The following is a 20,709-nucleotide window of genomic DNA, read 5'->3' on the forward strand; positions in this document are numbered from 1 at the left end:
CTACACATATTTTCCATCATGACAAACTTCACCTTCGATACAATATTTTGATAAATAGGCTAGGCTCCGTAAGATTAAGATGGCGACCGTCACAGTTATACGCTTCATCGTTGTTGCTACGTGAATCAATGCGTGGCTCAGTTGGCTTGTATTTTTCCGAGTTTATGTACATTTAGAGAAACGAAGGTTAGTATCTTTGTCTCTTGCATTAAATTAATATTATTATTAAATTACGCATTTTTATAATCCGCTTCGCGTGAACTGACCCAAACCAGGTTATACTTGTATAACTTACCCAAATTAAAGTCATTCCTTAAATAAGTTTTTCATACATGTTTATGGTCTAGAATGAATTTCCTAATTACTCCATGTTACATCTAACGCTATTGTTTACTGGATAAATATTCTATAAGAACCATGAAACGTTTTTTTCCCCATAAAATCTCTGTAACTCTCGATTGTTGTAAGTTCATATGCACCCGATTCAGACACCAGTAGTGTATAAAATGTACGGGTTCTCGATATTTGATTATGTTGTCTTTAGATGTAGCCACTTTTTGAGAAAAAATGAATGTGAATTTTGCTCAACTCAACAATGCAATTGGATGACTGGAAGCAGGTGTGTCACAATTCGCGGTTGGAAGAAATTTCAATGTTGTAAAAATCACAATATATCATCTTTAGAGCAGATATATGCAGTATGATTCAACAAATGATGGTCACAGAGCAGATACACCGCGCGTAACATCAGCAGCACAGATCGCTTCATCTGATTACGTCATCTATGTCAATGATTCACAACATCGCCATCTAAAGCATCTGCCTTTCCTGGCATTCCTATAATATCATATTAGGTTGATCGCAATCAATGACAGGATGCTGAGATTAGAACACACAGACATTGATCTGACTCCACAACATCGTCTTAACCGACTTCAGTGATCTCAGGTTCATAGAGTATGGCAGCAGCAACGCTGGCGGATAGGTTGGTTCAGCGATGAATCTCGATTTTGACTTCAGGGACCTTGAAAACTCAGAGTGTATAAGCACCAAAATGAACGTTTTTCGGAACATTACATCCGGGTGGCTGACTTGTTTGAGGAGTGGTGGTGTTATGACATGGGCATCGATATCCTGTACAGGCAGGACATTGGTTCTCGTACAGGGTACTTTGACGACTTGATGAAATCATACAGCTACAAGTGATTCCAATAATACCGTATCCAATATTATCATTCCAACATTGCAATGCCAGACTACATAATATTCGTCTAACGCGTGATGTTCTGCAAAGACACGATATCTAGGTTCTCCTTTGGCCATTCATATCACCAGATTCGAGCTCCATCGAAAATGTACGGAACAAACTGGATAGGCGAATTTGCCAAAGACAACCATAGCCTCATACTCTACAACAACTGACCCAAAGTATGCAGTTAGATTTGAACAATATCCCTTGACAGTTTCAGAGACTTAATTGTGTTTATAAAAGACATTGTCAGGCAATCATTGGTACTAATGGGGGATACACTAGATATTGAAGTTGGGTGTCCTTGAACTGTTTATGACTTTAATTATCATTAATGGATATGATACTCTGATTGAATATTAACCAATCTTTTACATTATTTTAGTGTTATTATCAATAAATCAATTAAGTATTTTTCATGTCTTAAAATGAATATGAAATTGTAATTCAGAATGTGGTTCTTGTTTCGATCAGCATACTAAGCGATTTCTTTGTCACGAAAGGGAAAACGATGTTATTCATATTTTTATCAGTCACATACATAAATGTCTTTGTAGGATTGATTGCCATGACCCAAACCCATAAACATGCTTGCTTGGCACTTGGAACAATGATAAAAACATTCAGAAATAGTTCTCAGTACAGTGGAAAGACAGATCATCTGTTGGATTCTCTACAAAAGTGGTTAACTCCACACAACCAAAGTAAGAGAAGCATTAATGTGTCATTTAGACCTAGTCCGCGAATTCCAATACAAAACGTCATCAATAAATATGTTATCTTTGCAATTGATTGTACAACAAAACAAGTTTCATTCTTCTTCATAGGTATAATGATTTACTTGGTTGCATATATACATAATAATGAATGAAAAGTAATACCGGTATACAATTGTAAAGAGCGCCAAATGAATATAGTTTTACGCTTTAGTAAAGTGCATTAGTATTTAAGGAAGGTTTATACATTTTTGATAAAGTTTTCCTTGGTTTCACGTTCCTTTTCTAGTGTATCTTTGTAAAATTTCTAAATAAAAAAAAACCCGATAAGATTTAGATTAAGATTTTTGGTGCAATTTTTATACGTCCGTCATTAAACCGGACAAATACATATTAGGGCGCTATCTGTCTGGCTGTCCGCCCGAGGTCATGTTTTCCGGACTTTTTTCGTAACTGATGCATGTACGCATTTGAAATTTGGTCACAAAATCTCCCCCAAAAAGTGTAAGAGTGAGTTTGCATTTCAGCTGGATAGGTCCGTCCTTGACTTACTTTAGGGCTATAAATAGGTCGATCAGTTTTCCGGACCTTCTTTCGTTACAGATACAGATATTGCCCTGAAATTTACACATAGGAATACAAGTTCAGTTTGCATTTCAGCTGGATTGTCCTGCCCGTCCGTGACCTACATTAGAACTTAAAGTAGTTCTAAGAGTTTTCCTTTTTTTTTCATTATGGGTACAAATATTGCCCTGAAATTTATTCGCCGGCTTCCTCTTGGAGGAGTACAAGTTCAGTTTGCATTTCAGATGGATTGGCCCATCCTTGACCTACTTTTGGGCTAAAATTAGGTGAAACACTTTTACGAGCTTTTTCATTATGGATAGAAATATTGCCCTGAAATGTAGTCACGGGCTTCCTCATTGAGGATTACAAATTCAGTGTGCATTTCAGCTGGATTGGTCCGTCCTTGACCTGCTTTTGGGCTTAAAATAGGTCAAACAGTGTTGTGGACTTTTTTCCACTACGGATACAGATATTGCCCTGATATTTAGACAACGGTTTCGTCTTTGAAGAATACAAGTTCAGTTTGCATGTCAGCTGGATTGGTCCATCATTGACTTAAGTTTGGGCTAAATGTAGGTCAAACAGTTTTTCGGGCTTTTTTCATTACGGATACAAATATTGCCCTGGGATATTTAGTCAAAGGCTTCTTCTCGGAGGAATACAAGTGTAGTTAGCATTTCAGCTGGATCGGTGCGCTATGACGTACATTAGGGGTAGAAGTAGTTTTCCAGATTTTGTTGGTATGGTCACAGGTATTGCTCCGAAATTTTGTCACAACCCCCACCCCTCCAGAAAAATACATAATCAGTTCACATTTCAAACGCATTTTAGGGTAAAAGTAGACCAAATGGTTTCCTGGACTTCATATCACCATAGATATATATTGCAACGACATATTGTCAAAACCTCACTCTCAGAGAAATACATAATCAGTTCACATGTCAGATGAATTGCTGCCACTTTAGGGCTTTTCAGTTCAGAATGTGTGTTGAATCAATGCAATTCAGAGTGCACAATGTGCTCCCAGGTTGAATTTCAATGTCCGACGGGCGTATATTGTACCGTTTGTGGTACTCTTGTAATGTGTTCCCTTACACGAGTACACTGTTATTTAGGTTCTCGGATTTGCTACGTACCCGTACATAACACAAAGGTTCGAATTTTTCTTCAAAAACCGAAGTAAATTTACAGTGAAAAAATCAATGACATGATAGTTCAAACATTATGTAATTACCTGCACCGGATGCGGTGATAACTATATCGACATAACAGGAGACACTTTAAGGCATCGTTCACAGATTACAAATCCGAGAAGCTACGTAAATACCGCGTTACCATGTCAGGGAACACGTTAGAAATTGCACCAAGATCTTTATCCAAAATTTACCGCTTTTCCAAATTGATAATTAGCATCTACAAAGATACAACGGACAAGGAACTTGAAACATAAGAAAAACTGTTTTTTGAACAATATAAACCTTACTTAAATGCAACACAACACAATATCTATATTTACTTCTACCTGCTTTATTTTGAAATTACAATTTTCCCGTATTATTTTACCAACGTTATACCATGACGTCATAATTTATATTGACGTTTTTCATATAACTTTTCGTTAATTGCGTAAATGTCCAACTAATGAAACTAATTCAATTTATCACATATTTACCCTTTTATCCAGTGGATGTCACTCATACGATAAATTATTCGCATCCCAAAGTAGGTGTTCCATGTGACGTAATGTGCATAGGAACTGAATCAGGGTGACATAATTACTTAAAATTGTAAAAATTAAAAGAAGTAGCAAATATGTGACTAAATTCTTCAAAATTTGGAAACAATGAATTTATATGTGAAGTACTTAGTTACGATCGAGGGAACATATCTGTCATTTTCATTATCTATAGCCTAGTTACTGTCTCGAAAGAATGAAACAGCCTGCATGCAGCTCGGCTTGCATACGCCCCCTGATCATGTTTTGTATCGATCTTAAACTTTTCTCAACGATCAATGAATAATAATAATAAAAAAAAACATGAAAAGAAAAAAAAACAAACATTAGGTGACATTTCCATAACTTTTTATGTCCCCTTCAAAGAAGAGGGGTATATTGCTTTGCAACTGTTGGTCGGTATGTCGGTAAGTCGGTCGGTAGACCAGATGTTGTCTGCTCAATATTTTGAGAACCATTCACTTCATCGTAATAATATTTGCTGGTCACGAGTAGAAGAGAGCCCCTATTGATTTTCAGGTCAAAAGGTCAAATGTCAAGGGCCAGTCTACTCTGGACATAGGAAAACACTGTCCGCTCAATTTCTAGGAAACCATTTGCTTGGCAGACATCAAACTTGGTTTACATTTCTTTTTAAAATACAGATGAAAGAAACACAAGCACATCTAATAATGAAATCTTCACGACTCTCCATGTCACAAAAAACATAAAAATTCTCTGAATGATAATATACATGGTGGAAATTGATCGTAAACATTGAGGGTTCAAACGAAGACCGCGCGTCATCTATGACACAGATTCGGATGACTGACATACTAGTATTCATGAATAACACAATTTCAAAGTAAAACGTACTCAAATGTAAATGCTTTTCTCATTTAAAAAAGATATTTTAAAAATTAAACATTGTGACAGTCAATGCTCATTTTTGTTTATATTTCCCAACGAACTAATTGTATCCGTGTAATGTTACCGTTTACGGATGTAGTTAGGAGTTAGGTAAACAAAACAGAATACTGGGTCAGTATTATGGAAAGGTCTGTTAGGATGAAATAGGTGATAAAAAGGAGCTCCCATGGTTTGTGGTTGAATATGATTATTATTCAACTGGTTATGTGGTTTCTATCCCCTCGCCAAAGATCAGGGATAGAAAACACATAACTCGTTGGATAATAATCATATCCAACCACAAACCATGGTATATCCTATATATATATTCAATCGGTTTTGTAATATTTTAGTTATGCATACACTACTACTTGTGTATATATTTCTATTTTTATACACACACAATACATACACAAATACACTGTATATGTATATCATTGTGATCAGTTGCAAGATAATGATATCCATAAGAATAATTTCGGTCAGTTCAATTCTAAATATCCTCTTTGAGCTGAAGCCAACTAGATGGGCTGTTCTAGGATTTATAATGGGAAATAAATCACATATTTATAACAATAAATTGAAATGATGACGTAATGCCAATTTAATGTGACACTTCACCTACAGCTGGCGACGTCTCTATATAAGTGAAAAAAGCATCGAATTGGACGAAAACAACAAATAAAACAAAACAAATATGAAAAGAAAAGCTGCTACTTTTTAATGTAGTTTATTACATGCATGTCTTTATTTCCAACAGCAAACTACAATGAAATAAACCAAAATAAAAGATCGCGTCGTTCAGTGGACGGATTTGATCGAGAGGTTCACAACTATACTTACTCCAAAATGGTATTAATCCATGCTTTGGGAAACACGGGAGGCTCCAGGGACCATCTCTTGACGTATATGAAGCCTGGGGAAGGTGATAACAGCTGGAGAAGAGCGGCTGTTCTAGGAATGAGGCACTTTGATTGTCTAGAGGTAGTCAAGTTTGGTAAAAACTTTCGAAAGAAAATGAATATTGAACATCTTTTGAAACGTCATGTAAGTAATTAATAATGAATCTGATTTAACCAGAGTTCCGTCGCTTTGCTTGACTTGGCCGTCAACGATGGGCATTCCCTAGTAAGACAACAAGCGATGGAATATTTTGATAAGCACCCTTTATCAAAAAGAAGCATTCCACAGCATCGAGACATCCTCTTGGGGTAAATATACTAATGCAATGATTAAAAGACATTGTTGATGTAAAAAAATCGCTATAGATACGGAGATATTAAAAAATAAATTCAGATTTTTAAACATATTTGATATTAGCCGAGAGAAGAAATATACAATTCGGTAAATTGATACCTTTTATCGAATTTGTGACTATAATAAATGTATTTTCATTTATATTTTATTGATTTTTCCATTCTAGCCGAAATTACACTTACCACACTTTGATGCGTTTAAAAAGAGGCATTTTAGATGTCAAGTTCAAGAACGGTATATTTTTCGCCATGAAACTCCCGGGGATACAATGGAGTAAACAGATAGGAAACAGTGCGCTAGGATCATCTTTTGGACTGGTTCTGACAAATGAACTTGAAATAGAAATAAGTATGATGCATTGACACATACATGTAACCAATGACATTTATATGCCCAGTTATCTAACTTCATCCTATAAAAGTAGACTAAATACTAAAAATTGTGGTAGTTTGAAATGCAATGCATATACTTTTTAAATATTACGTTAAATGAACTCCTATTTGCTCAATAACAAAAATACAGTATGTGAAAGTTGATTTGTTGATATTAAAGTCTTTATATATGGAATGAATAATTTTAGAACCTCTTAGTGGACACGCCAAGCTTAATGTCTACGACGATGCTTACGCCAAGGTTACGTTGGGTTGGTTTGGAGTGGAAGAGTACCTCTTTCGTGCGCATGCTTGCTACAGAGGACATGCTGGATATGATATCAACATTCTTAAGGTCCGTAATTATACTTAGAATTATGGTAGATTAGCATGTCTATATAAAGAAATATTTCAAATATCATTTAAAGGGCTGTTTATATCATAGGCATATTGTGTCACTCTAAGCTGACTTTTAATTACTTGTAGCAAAGTACACTTTAATATTTACATAATAAATTATACCTACACAAATATTTCTGATGATCCTATATATGAACCATGACTTCTGAAATTTCACACGTATATCTTCATTTTTGAAAATATAGAAATACGAACACGAATCCTATCGTTACTGAAGACCCGTGTGGATTGGGAGTTAGTTATAGAAATCTTATCATGGTTTCCATTGCCCTTCATTATTTCTTAAATAGCGTAGAATATGTCGTTTCTAAATACACGATGACAACAAAATGACCCATTTCCAATACTAAATTATTAGAAGTTACGTAAAACATGTCTACATTTATAACATCATGGTATGTCAAACTTAGCTTGAAGATTTCAAAACTCGGATCAAAATGGTTTCTCGTGAATTTCCTTTCCGTTTTCCAGGGGCCAAAATAGTCCCTTATGTTGTGTATTTATCTATTAGTGTGTATGAACCGTGAGTAGCGGCCTGGATATGACGGTGGTTAGAACACTTGTCTAGTAATGCAAAGGTCCTGGGTTCTTTTCCCGGTCCATCCATAATTTTTCTCTTTTCCTGCTACACTTGGTGTCATTGACCACTCAAGGACTTGAGGGTGAAAGCCCTGCAGGGAGCATAAGAACCTAGGTTGTGTGTCTTCAAGGACGAAGAGAGCTTAAGGAGGAATATATAGTGGTTTTCGTTGTATGAACCGTGGTCATCGGTCTGGATAGCTCCGAGGTCAGATCACCTGACTAGTGATGCGGTTAATTTCCCGGTTTAGTCATATTTTCTCCTTTCCTGTTGTAAGAGCATGGAAATTACTTCTTTATCAACACAAAAATGTAAAAGAATACATCAAAAAAGCACTGCATTGGTGTTTTCAGTTGTTTTGTTCCAAAATGTTTGTTAAAACAGAACTATGATATTCTTCATTAGCGTGTTCTTAAAATTTCAGGATTTCGGGATAAATGGCATACAAGATATAGTCATGATATTTGATAGACTCGTCGAAAATGTTGTTGATCCGATAAAGGATGCTATTCAGGCGTTCAAAGACATCATTCAATTGTTTGATAAAGGCATTGACTTCATCGTCAACAAAGTAATCGAGTTGGTGAAAAACTTTCCACTGATTTTGGAGGATATCGTAAACAACATAATCAAAGCTGTACTAAAGGTCATCGATTATGGAGGTGTCCCTTGGATTGACCAGATAAAGAAAATCATCATTAAAGCACGATACTTTGTTGAAGAAGTTAAAGAGGATATCACAGAATTTTACAGTGTAAGAGTTTCCTCTCTATAAACTATTCAAGATAGACTAAGTATTATGAAATGGTATCTATTACCTATCCCAATACATGAATTGTCTTTATCAAAAAATCTACAGGGATAAAACATTCTAATTTCAATCTGAGAATTGATAATATTGCCTACCTTATTTGTTATTATACATCTGTCAACCACCTTCATGTTAGAATACGGCAAAACGTTTTAATTTTGAAAAAAAAAACTCCACATCACATATTTAATCTCGTTTAAAATCAGCATTTTGCAAATTCTATTGTCGTGAGGTCAAATACCGTCTGACGTGTTTCATACCAATTATTCTTTACATACTAATTTTGACTACGGATTACTTCGTTTACCTGATCAAGATATAGGGATCTCAGTGGGTGAGACCGGTCAATAGGGGATGCTTACTTTTTCTAAGCACCTGTTCCCTCCTCGGGCGTGTCTAGAATTCGTGTTTCCCCTACTCTTAATTTTGTATTCTTTATAGGAATTATGAAATTGATCACTTCGTCATTTTCACTTTTTCATACATACATTTGCATTGTATATATATATTTATCATACAAATCAAAATTCAATGACTGGTCGCGGTAGGTCAGAGTTGGAGCGTTCGTTTCGTAACTGAATGATCGTGAGTTCGAACCCCGCACGTGCCATGGCCGCGTTAAATATACGATATAGACATAGATAGTGATTGCTCCTTCGCCAAACGCTCGGCATTTAGAAAGGTGAAGATAACGAACAGTGATCAATCTCGTAAATCCCATAAGCAATACAAAATAAAGAGTTGGGCAAACTCGGACCCCTGGACACACAAAATGTGGGACCAGGTGCCTAGGAGAAGTAAGTATCCCCTGTCGACCGGTCACACACGCCGTGAGCCCTATATCTTGATCATGTAAACGGAGTTATCCATAATCAAAATCAGTGTGCCACGAACGGTCAAACAATAGGTAGGAAACAAGTCCGACAGTCCCAATGATATGATGTATTGGCAGACTAAATAATTATAACGACCATAGAATTTGCACAATGCTGACTTTAAATGAGACTGTTGAAACCCCTGCATCATCAACTTGTTTGTCAGTATCCTGCCTCGATTTACAAAGTGGTCATACGCAGAACAAGATCTTGCTTATCAAATCAATTGAGAAATATAAACTCCATATGCAGGTGATAATGGGATATTGCTACATAATATGGGAAGTTGACGATGGAGAAGCTGAAATCATCCCGTTTGTCATAAAGTTGAGTTGTTAGTTTCCCGTTAATATCTACTTTCAATAAAATATCGAAGTATGAAGCAGAAGTGGACAACTCGATGGTGCCTTTTAATTTCGAGTTAATTGGAATATGTCGAATCGACCTATGAATGAAAATTATTGTTGTTAATAGATAATACGTCGTCGATATATTTAAATGTCAGAAGTTAGAATTGAGAATCACAGGTCTTTCAGATATGACCTTAAAACGGAGGTTTCGTATCAGTGCAGGCGTTGGCACGTTAAAAAAACCTTCACTATTAAGGTCGTAAGTGCTAAGCTTAGGTCTAAATTTGTAGTACTTACCTACAACTGGTGACGTCTCACAATGATTGAAAAATTGTCGACAGGACGTTAAGCAACACACAAAATTCGTTGTTCAATTTATATTGTAGATTAGGTACATGTATACTATAACAAACGTTTTAGGCAACCATTTATGAAACAGCAAAACCGTTGCCCCTCTGCAATGGAGAAAACATGGAAACTGTTGCCCATGTCTTTTCCCATTCTGCAGCGGATTAAAGTTGACCGCTCTATGAGTACAATTGAATTACATCAATTCATCACATTCATGGTCGTTCAGCATAGCAAACCATATCGAATTGCACATATCAGGATAATTCAATGAAATTCGAGGATATCAATTTTCTTTTACAAAAGCTGGCGTTTTAAGACAAATTTATATACTTATCCACCTAAACATTTCAGATCATTGCAGACGCCATTACAGTGACGCTGCCCTATGTAGCTAAGAAGTTGTTTGATTCCGTAGCAACAATAATTTCATCTGTGAAGAATTTTCTATCAAATCCTGTACAGTCGTTAACGATTTTTGGGAAATCTATCCTAGAGTAAGTTTACTCTTTCTCCATATTTGTTTCCAGATTGTTCACCATTTTAAACGCTTGACAGTTTTATAACATATATTTGAAATTCCTCCAGAATATAAAAAAAACATATTGTGTTTCCTTATTTAATGCTGTCTGTCAATGAATAATATCCCTTCTATTTCAATATTTATTTATCAATGACGAATTCTTGTTTATCTCAGGATATGTTTGTCAATGACTAATTTCCCTTTATTTCAGTACAGTGTTTTTTTTTTTAAAAATGACTAATTTCCCTTTATTTGAGTAAGGTGTTTGTCAATGAATGGTTTCCCTTTATTTCAGTTCTCCTATTTCAATATTTGTTTTTCAATGACTAATTTTCCCATTGTCTCAGTAATTTTATGTCAATTACTAATTACATGTACTAATTTCTCTCTATCTCAGTACTTGTCAGGACGTGTTTGTCAATGTTTACTTTTCCCTCTGCTTTCATGATTATTCGTCAATGAATAACTTATACCCTCTATTTCAGTACTTGTTTGACTAATTTCTTGTGTGTATCAGTAGTTTTTGGTCAATGACTAATTTTTCCTCTATTTCAGTCCTTGTTTGCAGATGACTAATTTCTTTTTTGTATCAGTACTTTTTGTTATTGACCAATTTTTCCTCTATTTCAATACCTGTTTGTTAATGATTAATTTCTTCTCTATTTCAGTACTTTTTGTCAATGTCTAATTTCTTCTCTGTATCACTATGTTTTTGTCAGTGACTAATTTCCCCTCTATTCCCAATTGACTAATTTCTTCTCTGTATCAGTACTTTTTGTCATTGGCCAATTTCTCATCAATTTCAATACTTGTTTATCAATGATTAATTTCTTCTCTATTTCAGTACTTGTTTGTCAGTAACTGATTTTCCCTCTATTTCAGTACTTGTTTATCAATGACTAATTTATTCTCTGTATCAGTACTTGTTTGTTGATGATTATTTTTTTCTCTATTCCAGAGCTTTTTTGTTGGTGATTAAAATATGGACATGTACATATACTTTAGCCCACTGAGTGCGGCATGTTTCTCATGAATTGAAATCTAACACGTCACTTTTATTTTTCAGTATAAAGCTTGCTATCGGAATGTTTTTGGACGTAAAAAACAAAGTAGTAGAAAATCTATCGTTTTTGAAAGGTAAAATTTAATTATTTGAATGAAAAGCAAAATTGGTTTCAGACATTACATATGCTATAAATTCCTCAAGTATCAAAATAATTATAGGGATATGTGGAAGCCTGATGGTGTTGGATTACATTTGAAAGTCTTTCAAGGCATATGGCGTCAGTACAACTAACGACTGGTGACAAATCATCAAGATGTTTAGCTCAACTGAGCTGAAAGCTGACATGAGCTTTTCTGATCAAATTTTGTCCGACGTCCGTCTGTAAATTTTTAACATTTTCGACATCTTCTCCAGATCCACATAAAACATCCCTGGGTAAAGGGAATTTAAAATTGTTTAGATGGAGGGCCACACGCATGACGGGGGTTACTGACCAACATGGGATGCTTACTCCTCATAGGCACCTGATCCCACCTCTGTTATGTCCAGGGCTCCATGCTTGCTCTACTTTTAAATTTCGCATTCTTTATAGGAATTATAACATTGATCACTGTTATCTTCACTTTTTCATTTGACTAGGATTGGGCTTCAAAAAGGATTCAAATTTTTACAAGAATATTTTAAACTCAAGGGTCGAGGTTGGGGTCACAATGGAGTTAAAAGTCATGGGATTAAATAAGGTAAACTCTTCTGACAAGGAAGTTATGAAGAACAGCAGGGCCAAGGTGACTCGGGTTAGCATTGAAACCTATTGTTTTAAGGAAACGTGAAATGCATGTATATAACAGATATCGTAAATGAAATTTTATTTTCATACTTTGAATATTCATATCTAGTGATCAGTCATTCAAAAACTTACTGTGTTAAACACCACTCTGATTCCACGCACAAGTACTTTGAAGTTGGAATAAGAAATATGCTAGAGTTCCTCAATGACAATATCTTCGTGGTCTTTGGTGATCAGGTCTTCCAACACTCTGTCGGAATTCCCATGGGCACGAATTGTGCCACTTTGTTAGCTGACCTGTTTCTATATTCATATGAAGCAGAATTTATTCAAAAATTTCTACGTGAGAAGACAAAATCTCTCGCTGTGGCCTTCAATTCGACATTTAGATATATCGATGACGTTTTGTCTATTAACAATAATAGCTTTCATTCATAGGACGATTTGATATATCCATGTGAGCTCGAAATAAAGGACACCACAGAGTCGTCCACTTCTGCTTCATACTTAGATATTTTATTGAAAGTAGACATTAACGGCAAACTGACAACTCAACTGTACGACAAACGGGATGATTTCAGCTTCCCCATCGTCAACTTCCCATATTTATGTAGCAATATTCCATTATCACCTGCATATGGTGTTTATATATCTCAACTGATTCGATATGCAAGAGCATGTTCTGCTTCTAATCAGTTTTTAAATCGAGGCAAGCTACTGACAAACAAGTTGATGGTACAGGGGTTTCAACAGTATCGATTGAAGTCAGCATTTCGCAAATTCTATGGTCGTTATAACGATCTAGTTCGTCAATACAACCTCGCATTGGGTCAAATGCTGTCTGACGTGTTTCATACCGATTGTTAAGCCGTTCTTGGCACACTTATTTTGACTGCGGATAACTGCATTTACCTGATCAGGATATAGGGCTCATGGCGGGTGTGACCGGTCAACAGGGGATGCTTACTCCTCCTAGCCATCTGATCCCACCTCTGGTGTGTACAAGGGTCCGTGTTTGCCCAACTATCTATTTTGTATTGGTTATAGGAGTTATGAGATTGATCACTGTTCGTTATCTTCACCTTGCACTAGTAGACTTCTTGATCTCGTAACTGATTTTTAATGACAGGTGGAACTCCATTTTGGATAGACTATTGGGAGGATTTCAAAGAGATCCTAGAAGACGTCAAAGTCTTGTTCCGACTTCTTTTCGATAAAAAAGAAACTACATCCACTGTGGAATTTGAGGATGAATTTTCGACGGCACTCACGGATGGCGTTTCAATGGCGGTGATTTTAACAAACATAATTTGAATATTGCAAAAGCACAATCTATTTAAGATTAGATGTATGCTCCGCTCGCATACATAACATGTATGCGAGCATGCAGGTTGATCTAATACCTATGAAATTGGCAAAAGAAATAAATGTCCCTGACAGCCGCTCCCTATTCATTTGAGGGATTTCATTTTATGCAGACCATGTATATTTGCACTAGCCGGTGGATGTTATCATTTAATACCAAGAAATGGTATTAACTCGATAATGCTAGTTTTTCGTATTTTTTCTTTTATTGTGTGAGTTCCATATAATTCAACGCATACCAATATGTAGACAGAGTACAATAATTAATTTGGTCAACCATGATACTAAGTTTTACTAGTTTTGTTAGAATAATTCAGCTGTAACGAAAGTGAAAATTTGTGTGTATCCAAAAGTCACATAAAAAATTCAGATTCTGAAGTAGAAAAAATTTCGGAAAACTACATTCGGCACAAAGTCCCAAAAATCTCGCAAATGTCAGTCAACTGTGACAAAACTTAAACTTGTTCTATATGCATATATTAGTAAATCACATACCAAATATCATCTAAATCAAACCATGATAAAAGCAAGTCTGGAAAACAGAAATTTCTTTAAACTCAACTATGACGAAATTAAAACTTACAGTAATAAACCGCATAGCAAATGTCAGCTTCCTAAAACAAACTAAGCATGATAAAAGCGGAAAACCAAAGTAAAACTATGTTCGGTACGAAGTCCCATTATTCTCGTACAAATCATTTAACTGTGACGAGACCTAGAACTATCTTTAAACATACTTTATTAAACCATATCCCAAATTTCAACTCCCTACAATGTAATGAAAGCATGATACAAGTGCGGAAATCCAAGTGGGACAGTCTGTCAGACAGACGCAGAAGAAACCTAGAATTCCATGGTTAATATTCAAACCGTCGTGCACGATTCTATGGGATCGGGTTTACTGGATCTACTTGCTCTTCAATCCTTATCAAACGTCTAAATTGTAACTGTGCGTTGAGAATATATCAAATGACTAATATGCATCTTCATTACTTTTATCCATGATTATGTTAATATGACAAAATAATAATAATAATAATTTAAAAAAACCCTGTGCGTTTTACATTCGACGATTATCTATACATGTAACACACACTAATGATTTTCCTCAAAAGTTGTGTAGTTGTTATGCACCTTATAAACTTGATCTTAAGCACCGTTTATTTGGGAAATACCTGATTCAGAACGGTAATAAATGTAAACGAATCCGGTGAAATAAACAAATAAAATTGATGGCATGGAGTTTGGATGAAAGGCACAAGAAGAACTACATTAGCCTGACCAGATACTCGCAAGATTATTTTTTAAAATGAAAGCATCAATTTGATTTGATTATATCACATTTAAACATAAATTGACTGGACAATGAAATGCGACAGAAAAAATGGAATATATATGTAAATATTTCAGGAAATTGATACTCTGAATGTTAATCAAATGTTTTTCAGAGAGAAGAAACTAATATATTCATCGAGGTTATTCTGAAATCGTTCGGGGACTTGACTACCCAGTTTAAGGACACACTAAATGATCTAGTGTCACCATTTTTCAATGCTTTCAATTCAGTTCTGAAAGCAGTCAAAGCAATCAAGTCTGGATACACTACAGTTAGAGATATGTAAGACATATTGTAAATTATTATTAATCAGTATTCCAAAGTGTTAAAATAATCTTTTTATTTCGTTTGAAGATTTTTTTCCCAAACAGACGTTATAGAGCTACTGTCATAATGAAAAGAAACAATGCATGCCTAAATTATTGTAGATTTATAAAGACGAAAAATATCATACAAAAAGTATTTGGTTCAAAATTCCATGTAACATTTCCCAAACGGCGAAGAAATGAAGATTCGACTTGTGGGGTTGGTGTTTGGCCTACGGACACGAACGGAAGGTACCAAACACTGGGTGTTGATGTCCGCATTTCTTACCTCTCTGATGTGAGTATGTTTATCTAAAACCGTCTTGCCTCTCCAGATTCTCAATTTTTGTATCAAATCAATATGTCCTGTATTTTATGACTGTTCTAAATTGTTACAAGCAAAGAGAATATTAGAAAATAGGATATTATGATTATATTTTCAAAAGAATCTCATTTGAATTTAATGAAAGTAAGGGTTAACTACGCTATTGTGTTATTAATACGCAACAATGATTCACTTTAGTTATGCTTAGATATATACATAATGTAATATCAAATTCAATCTAAAATAGTTTTTAATTTCACATGTAAGATCTAGGAGATCACAAACGAAGGTCATGTTGAAGTCTTAGATTTCTTCCAATTATTGAAATAGGAAATTGAACCTGGAAGTATTTTCTATTTGAAATCTAGAAAAGCAGATCTGATATTTTAAAGCATTTGCAATATTGGCAATGAACAATCATCAAATGACAAGCTTTTAGGTGATGAGTCTTTATCATTACTATTTAACTTCAAAGTAAGAAAATCCACTCTTTGCATTTAAGATGAAAAGGGATATAGCAAACATATTGGGATTTAAACTTTGCATTGATGTTTAACATCAAAATTGCATAAATGTATGGGATCGAAAACTTGGGGGTCCATCATCGTCACAAGCCAAGTGTTTCTTATTCATGTAGGCTATTTTTCTAACAATCCTTGAATCTTCACTACAATGTAGGCTTTTGTTTATAAGGAGAGTCACATATCAGAAACCATTGGTTATCAAGTTTATAATTCCTGAACTTCTCAATGTGCTCCTTTCACTTCATTGATCTTCTCATTCTGTACTTATTCACCTAAAGTAACATTTGTGATTCAATCAATGCTATCCACGTTACGGATTGACTGTAGTATTTGTAATGAAAAAAAAAGTATAGACACCTCTTTGTGTAGATTCCATGTCCAGTGAATGGCGAAGTATTCAGAGAAAAGAACAGAGTTCGGATCTTGCCCACAGATGATGATTTCATCGAATTCGAAATAATCATAGAAAATATTATTCCTGATTCTTCAATCTCAGCAAGTGGTCAATTTCTGATAGCGGGCAAAGATGTCATCGGAAAAGCTGGTAAATCACCGTGCGACTCCAACAGTATCCATTTATCTGTACGGAAACGATCACCAATTCAGACAGCAGATTCTGAATACAAATATATAGACCCATCACCCTTTTTGGACCATCTGCTTCCAAAACCAGAGTGGATCTGGGAATGCAAAGACTACACTTATATAAATTTCTTAAGTGTTATCTCAGCTGATGCTGTTAAAGAGGGATTGGATAAAGTAAAAGAAAATATAGCTAGAGCACATATCAAAGGAAGTGACAAACTCAAAAACGATTTTCCGCCTGTTGAACCTAACTACCGCCCCCCTGAGTTTGATGTCGCTCTTCCAACCGATCCCGTTGCTGTTGGTGCGTGGAATAGTTTCAAAGAAGGATTTAAGGGTTTAGTTTCAAACATCAAAGATATAGCAAAACAACTTTTCGACTTTTCAAGTAACAGGTAATGTACATCATAGATGTATTATTGTATTTATTTTCTTATTCATGATGCTAGTAGTGCACATGTAAAAAAAAAAGTCACTTTGAGACATTTTACATATCCTAAGAATGGCATTGTTACACCATAATATTCAATAATAGGAGTTCCTCGTGTTGTATAGCAGCCTTTCCCCACTAGCCATTTCTCCCCCGGACAGGTGGCTCTATGGATGTTCGGACATTGTGCGGATAAAAATAAATGTGACAGAGTGCTGCCTGTTGGTATCAGTTGAAGACAGTTGTCTCCATCGCAGCTCGATGCTCTTGTAATCGGTAAATGACGCATAATAACCGCACGATTACTGGACATGTACCAGGAAAATAATGATTAAAATCAATCAACGGACGTTACCCTCTGAGTAATGGCCAAGTACCGGGTAAAACGAAAGTGCAACGCATGAGAAATTTACAAAATATTCTTTTCAACGTTAGATAAACGGACTTGTGCAGGTCACGTGACTGACCCGCTGTATATCTGGTAGTAGACTGGTCGTAACCATGGTTCGCCGGACATCAGCGGATGCTAATTGGACAAGTATAGGGATAGAAATGCATGAGTTTCGAATAAAACGTATGACAAAGCATAACTAACGCACCTTTGGTGTCCGTTCCAACGTTTGAACATGCTCAAGACTTTTCATGGGATTGAACGGACTTTTCCGGACAAGGAACACATTCTCCGAAAAAGAAGACAAGAAACGCACGCGAACGGATAGAAACGGATTTAAAATTTTGTTATCTGTCGGACGACCGCTAGCGCTAACCGGTGAGGTGTGAATTATATTGATACAAACGAAAGTACTCCTTTAATCGATTGACCGATGCAAATCTCTAAAAGACATCTGCATCATCGCCTCTATAGAAACAACACAAGTATCTCTATCTATCTATCTATTTATCTCTCTCTCTCTCTCTCTCTCTCTCTCTCTCTGGAGCGTCATTATTAAGTATTAGGTGCGCACAATAATTCAATGTGAAAATGTTTGTTTTTATTAAAGTAGGTATCTCCTTGCAAAAACCTCTGAGTAATTTTAAAAGACTATTAGTCTGCGTCCAGCGGCGTTAGCAATTGAAGTTCCAACAACCCTTCCAATTTTTTTTCCAAATTTGGTATGAAGCATCTTTAGGACAACGGGGATATACATTTAAGTTGTAAATATTAAGACTCCTACACCCCCAGCAAGAACTAGCAAAAATTGACCAATCTTTTCAACCGCACATCTGTTAGAAAAATCAAATGCATAGTCATGTAGATTTGGAAGACCTTTACCACAATTGTAAATTTCATGATCCACGCGGTAGAGATTCTGACTCCAGGACGGGACCAATTTTGGCAGTTAGTGTTTATGTGTAGAACATTTAAATAACATCTTTAATGCTATTGATAGTAAACTAGAACTAAACGACATTTAGGAGGAGCAAATAGCACCTTACCAAATTTATTTCATAATCCCAGGGATAAGGTTCTCGGACCATAAGAGTACAATATTTGAAATAGATACCATATGTAAAAATTTTCACGTGGTGTAGATTCCTGTGATTTTTTTTAAGCATGAGTGCTTGGATGACGGTTAGACTGCAAAACAAGTTAATTAACAACATGGTGAAGATAACAAACAGTGATCAAGCTCATAAATCCTATAAAAAATACAAAATACAGAGTAGGGGAAACACGGACCCATGGACACAGCAAAAGTGGAATCAGGCACCCAGAAAGAGTACGAATCCCTGTTGACCAGTCACATCCGTCGTGACCCCGATATCTTGATCAGGGAAACAGAATAATCCATAGTCAATATCAGTATGTAAAGAACGCCCTAACAATTGGTATGAAAAATTTCAGACAGCTTTTGACCTTATAGGTTGTATTTGCAAAAGTATCATTATAACGACTATAAGATTTGAGAAATGCTGACTTTAAACGAGACTGTTGAAACCCCTGTAGCATAAACTTATTTGTCTGTAGCCAGCTTTGGTTTGAAAATTGAGCATACACCGAACATGCTCTCTTGTATCGAAACGGTTGAGAGATATTGTAACCATGTGCAGGTAATAATAGAATATTGCTAGATAGATATGAAAGTTGACAATGGAGAAGTTGAAGCAATTCAGTTTGTCATAAAGTTGATTTGATAGTTTGCTGTTAAACCTACATGTATGTTCAGTAAATGTATCCTTGAAGACTATGTTGTATCTTTTATTTCGAGTTCACTTGGATATGTCTCATCGACATTTGAAGAAAGTGAATATTGTTACATGTAATACACTATAAATAAAACGAAATCGATGTATCTAAATGTAGAGTTGAAGGTCACAGCAAGAGCTTTTTTCTTCTCACATAGAATCTTTTGAATAAATTTTGGCTCATAATAATTTTTTGGAAAAAAGGGTCAGCTAAAAAAGAAGCACAATCTGTGCCCAAGAGACTGTTCGAAGAGCTGATCTTCAAAATCTACGTAGATATTATCAGTGAGCATCTTTTTGATATCAACTTCAGAGTACCTGATAGGAATTAAAAACAAACAAGTCTTCTACTAAAGTCATGTGATTCGAATGATAATAGCAATATGGATAACAATTATTTCAAGGTTTTACACAACTAGGATTTTAACACGAGTTCCATTGATGCCAGAGCAATGTTGTGAAGATTTTATGGTATAATCATACATTGTGCCTCGAATAGAAGGATTTATTTATCCGTATGTGAAACTTTTTTTTTCAGGACAGGGCCTAATCTCCTTGATCTCGTAGATGTGAATAAATATACACTCGGCAGAATAAAAGAATTGCTAGGAGAAAAAGTTGGAGCGGAGATGCAAATAGTTTTTGATAAACTTGTGCAACTTCGTTCTGCAGTTTCCGCTCAGAATCTTGATGGGTTGTCAATTTCAAGGCTCCGGAGTTTACTGACAGCATCGTTCAGCACTGTATCTGGATCAAAGTCAAATATGATATCCAGAATTCTGTCTAAAACAGAAAAAGGTTTGCAAAGGATCATTACCCTGTAGAATCTAAGTATTATGATGAAATTACCAATACAATATCCATTTACAATAGACTATGTTATATATTTGTAGAAGTATATTTTTCGAAATATTTCTGTTGTGCTGCTGTAAAGGCGCAAATATATGAAATTGTTCTCTGTCAATTTGATAAGGTATAATAAGAATAATACCTGTGATATATTTTTTTTGGTTTCGTATACTTTGTCATAAGTCATCAAGAGCAATCATCGATCAATATTGACATAATTTCGACATCTAGTCTACTTTTATGATTTATATCCGGTTAAACAGACGACACATTGCATATCAATACTATAGTGTAAGCAATATTAACGATATTTCGGTTAC

General features: G+C 35.4%; 1 protein-coding gene across 1 annotated transcript in view; it reads left to right on the forward strand.

Annotated features, from left to right (window-relative positions):
• Window positions 1-20,709, forward strand: part of LOC125651537 (uncharacterized) — an 86,225-nt gene that overhangs the window by 28,309 nt on the left and 37,207 nt on the right. Inside the window, exons 14-26 of the mRNA XM_056166102.1 lie at window positions 1,807-1,953; window positions 5,916-6,139; window positions 6,236-6,366; window positions 6,579-6,760; window positions 6,993-7,138; window positions 8,208-8,537; window positions 10,522-10,664; window positions 11,757-11,827; window positions 13,613-13,773; window positions 15,297-15,466; window positions 15,613-15,787; window positions 16,708-17,318; window positions 20,079-20,338. Coding sequence (XP_056022077.1) covers window positions 1,807-1,953; window positions 5,916-6,139; window positions 6,236-6,366; window positions 6,579-6,760; window positions 6,993-7,138; window positions 8,208-8,537; window positions 10,522-10,664; window positions 11,757-11,827; window positions 13,613-13,773; window positions 15,297-15,466; window positions 15,613-15,787; window positions 16,708-17,318; window positions 20,079-20,338 — 2,751 coding nt within the window. The remainder of the gene's footprint in view (window positions 1-1,806; window positions 1,954-5,915; window positions 6,140-6,235; window positions 6,367-6,578; window positions 6,761-6,992; window positions 7,139-8,207; window positions 8,538-10,521; window positions 10,665-11,756; window positions 11,828-13,612; window positions 13,774-15,296; window positions 15,467-15,612; window positions 15,788-16,707; window positions 17,319-20,078; window positions 20,339-20,709) is intronic.

The sequence above is a fragment of the Ostrea edulis genome, chromosome 5 (genome assembly GCF_947568905.1).
Source record: "Ostrea edulis chromosome 5, xbOstEdul1.1, whole genome shotgun sequence".
NCBI classification, from domain to species: Eukaryota; Metazoa; Mollusca; class Bivalvia; order Ostreida; family Ostreidae; genus Ostrea; species Ostrea edulis.